General features: G+C 42.7%; 1 protein-coding gene across 1 annotated transcript in view; it reads right to left on the minus strand.

The window, feature by feature from the left end:
* Positions 1-244: 244 nt before the first annotated feature.
* Positions 245-3,684, minus strand: part of LOC106532421 (DC-STAMP domain-containing protein 2) — an 18,705-nt gene continuing 15,265 nt past the window's right edge. Inside the window, exons 10-11 of the mRNA XM_014028467.1 lie at positions 1,065-1,165; positions 245-265 (exon numbers count right to left, since the gene is read on the minus strand). Coding sequence (XP_013883921.1) covers positions 245-265; positions 1,065-1,165 — 122 coding nt within the window. The remainder of the gene's footprint in view (positions 266-1,064; positions 1,166-3,684) is intronic.

Consider the following 3,684-nt stretch of genomic DNA (forward strand, 5'->3'; position numbering starts at 1 on the left):
TATCCAGGAGACACAATTTATCAGGAGAGGATTTTTAAGTAATAACTCAGAGTAAAACAGGAGAAACAACTTTCTACTTCTTACCTTTTTTTAAAAAAATGTAGTGAGTAGAAAGTACAGATAATTGTGTAAAAATGTAATGAGTAAAAGTAAAAAGTATGCTGAAAAATAATTACTCAAGTAAAGTACAGATAACCAAGATTTCTCCTTAAGTACAGTAACAAAGTATTTGTACTTAGTTACTTTACAACTCCGCCTCAAAGTCCTGCAGAAAGACACGTTCAAACTGAGGATCCAAACACAAGAATAAATATGTAAAGTTTAAAGGGATCAAATGAGGATTTATTCTCCATAAAAACAGGTCTGAAAGAGAAGAAACAGCTTTTTATTCTAACTTTATCTTCAGACTTTGGTCTGGACTTGGTGGGTTCAGGTCTGGTTCTTGGTGGACTCAGGCCTCCTGCTTCAGACTCCTCAGGGTTCTGTGACCTCTCACCCACAGCAGCTCAGTGATGACACCTTTCCTGTGAGAGTGGGAGTGGGCGGGGCTTAAAAAGAGAAATACCTGCCTTCAGGCTGCCTCTTCCTGTCAGATTACAGCCTGGTGTTCCTCCTGGCTGTGGTCCAGAATCCAGAGAGTGAAAGCAGGAAACTCTACCTTCTGCTTTTTATTGTTTTATGATGAAACTTAGAACCTGAACGTTGGTTTGACTTTAAAACTTTATAACTTTATAACTTTATGAGGTTATGAACTTTGAGTTTAAAGCAGTGCCATCATGTGACACCTTTAATCAGTTTTATGTAAAAAAAGAATAAAAGCTGCAGATGTCTGACTGCAGTGAAACCAGATTATTTCTCAGATTAAAGAAGCTGCAGAATGTTCTCTAATCTTAATCTGTACACAGGAATTATGTTTTCAATCTGAGACAAACTTCACCGGAGAGAGAAAAGAAGCTCTGCAGATAATCTACTGTATGTGTCAATCAAATAAAATATTCTGAATAAATCCTGAGGTTTCCAGAATCAGAACCATCAGCTGGTCTCACCAGGTGTCTGAGTGTTACCTGCTCTCGCTCTGGATGGTAGGCAGCACAGATGAGTCGTCTGCAGCGCTGCATGAAGCCTCCGGTCAGAGACACCAGCAGAGCCAGGCCCAGCAGGAACCCTGTGGAACACAACAGAACCTGTTCTGATCAGTCAGAACTTTAGTTAGTCAGGTTCTGGTTCTGGTTCAGATCCACCCTCGAACTCTGAAGAACCAGTTTTGTTTCTACCAGAACAAGCCAAGGTGTGGATGAGACGATGCTTCAGACGAGGAAAGCATCTTCACCTCTGGGGGACAGTTGTGTAAACCTCAGAGGGGCTGTCCACAGGGAGGAGTGACCTCACCTGTGTTGGCTCCTGGTTGTCATCAGTTTACTAAATGAGTTGAATGGATCTAGACTTCATACACAGGGGTATGCAGATGACCTGGTCATACTTGTAGAAGGCTTCTGCCTGGGTACTGTTTGTAACCTGATGCAGAGYGGACTAAACATAGTATCCAGATGGTACCAGGAGCAGGAACTTTCTGTTAACCCAAACAGAACTGGTTCTTCTCACTCATAAGGATTAAAGGAAAGGTTACTCACCTCCAAAGTTGGGGGGTGTAGAACTCTCCCTGACAGAGTCAGTTAAACTCTTGGGTGTCTATCTAGACAGGAAGTTTAACTGGAAACAACATGTAAATGAAAAGTGTAAGAAGGCAGCAACGTGCCTCCACCAGTGCTGGAGAATAACAGGTAGTCGTTGGGGTGCTACCTCAAAGGTTATCAGGTGGATCTACACGGCCATAGTCCACCCCATGCTATGCTATCTGCTTTAGTGTGGTGGGTTCCAGTCCAAGTTGGGGTGGGAAGAGTGATGCTCACCCATGTGCAACGAATGTCCTGCCTGAGCTTCACAGGTTCTATGAGAACAACACCCACTGCAGCCATGGAAGTCTCTCTACGACGGACATGTCTCCCAATCACTTCTACTGTTTTACAGATGGATCCCTTCTGAAGGGCTCAGTAGCTGCAGGGCTGATGATTTTACACACCCATAGTGACAGAGTACCCACTAGGTCAGGACTATTCAACTGGCGGCCCGCAGGCCAGATGTGGCCCGCGAGTGACCACAGTTCGGCCCCCAATTGGTTCCTTCATCTCTTAAGACCAAACCCCTGGTTTCTACTTTAATTACTCCAAGTTCTTTTACGTGTTTGGTATCTACAGAAACATCAGAATCTTGGCTAGAAGCTGGTAAAAACATTTCAGTGAACATCTAAAACAGTTAAACTACAAGAAGTTGAAGATAAAATTATGAAAGTGAAAATAAAATTGGTTTAAAACAGTTAAAACTACAAGAAGTTGAAGATAAAATTATGAAAGTGAAAATAAAATTGGTTTAAAAATTTGGCAAGTCAGAGATGTTAAAATATTATTTGTGTTAAATATGAGGCAGAATGTGTTGTTTTTGTTTTTGTTATTGTTTAATTATCAGTACTTTTATAGGGTTCAGTATGTTGTATTCATGATTAAATGCATCAAAATAAACTGTTTCAAAGGTAACAGATCTTTGTAATACTTGGTTTATTTACATAATGACTTTAATTACTGGATGTTCGGCCCCTCAGCTGTTCGTCTGCATTAACTGTGGCGGGGGTGGGGATGTGTGTGTAAGTGTGTGGTGGGGGATCCTGCTGTTGCGGATAACAGAGGAAGGGGAGGACGGGGTGAAGAGTGAACTTATTTTTGACTGATTTAATTTTATTTATTGTTTTTATCGTCCTGCAGGCTCTGAGAGAAAATTAATTTGAATCTGAGTTTTTGATAAAAATCATTAGATTACTGTAAACATCTGTAAACCTGCAAAATGAGGGAAAATCTGTGTCAGTTACAGATATTCTGTTCAGGTGAGCAGCTGTCCTCCTCCAGACACATGATGGAGCGTGTCTGAGCCAATCACTGATCATCTGACTGATTTAAATACATCTTAACARTCATGAGGTACTTTACATTGACTGTTTATGGTTGAGTGTGGGCGTGTAGAGGGTAGAACCTGAGGAGGACCTTGGTCCAAACTCTGAGGTGTGGCTGTGATCTACAAAGGGAAGGTGCAGAAACGTGCGTACGCACATGTAGGGGTCACGTCGAGTGAAGAAACAAGATTTACTGCCTCGAAGCAGGCCTCGGACAGGCCTGACGAGAGGACAGGAACTCTGTTACAAACTGAACTCTATTTAGGCCATGACAGGTCATTCTAACCGTGGAAGAGAACCCCTCAGTTCTCTTAATGGTGCGTTCACACCGAACGCTATTTCAGCTTCAAAATCGCAGCCAACGCCGAAGTTTGAAGCTTGTGCACTTTGAGGTCAGACGCAGGTCAGCTGCGCTGCACGGCAGAGCCTCCCCGCCCCTCCCTCCTCTGTCGGGCTCTGTTTAATGTCGGACGAGGAAGTGGCTTTGCTTTATTTACAGAGCAAGAAAATGTCACGTTCATCAGATAATTAATTCATAATTAATTCACCAGATAATTCAGAGAAGAGGCTCACAGCTCGCTTTCAGGACTATTTTTCCAGTCTGATGAGTCGCTGCCACGCATTGGTGCGGATCAGGACACGACTGCAGCACTCATTTCAGCTAAAGAGCTCCTCTCCATCTG

This window comes from Austrofundulus limnaeus, unplaced genomic scaffold (genome assembly GCF_001266775.1).
Source record: "Austrofundulus limnaeus strain Quisiro unplaced genomic scaffold, Austrofundulus_limnaeus-1.0 Scaffold766, whole genome shotgun sequence".
Classification (NCBI taxonomy): Eukaryota; Metazoa; Chordata; class Actinopteri; order Cyprinodontiformes; family Rivulidae; genus Austrofundulus; species Austrofundulus limnaeus.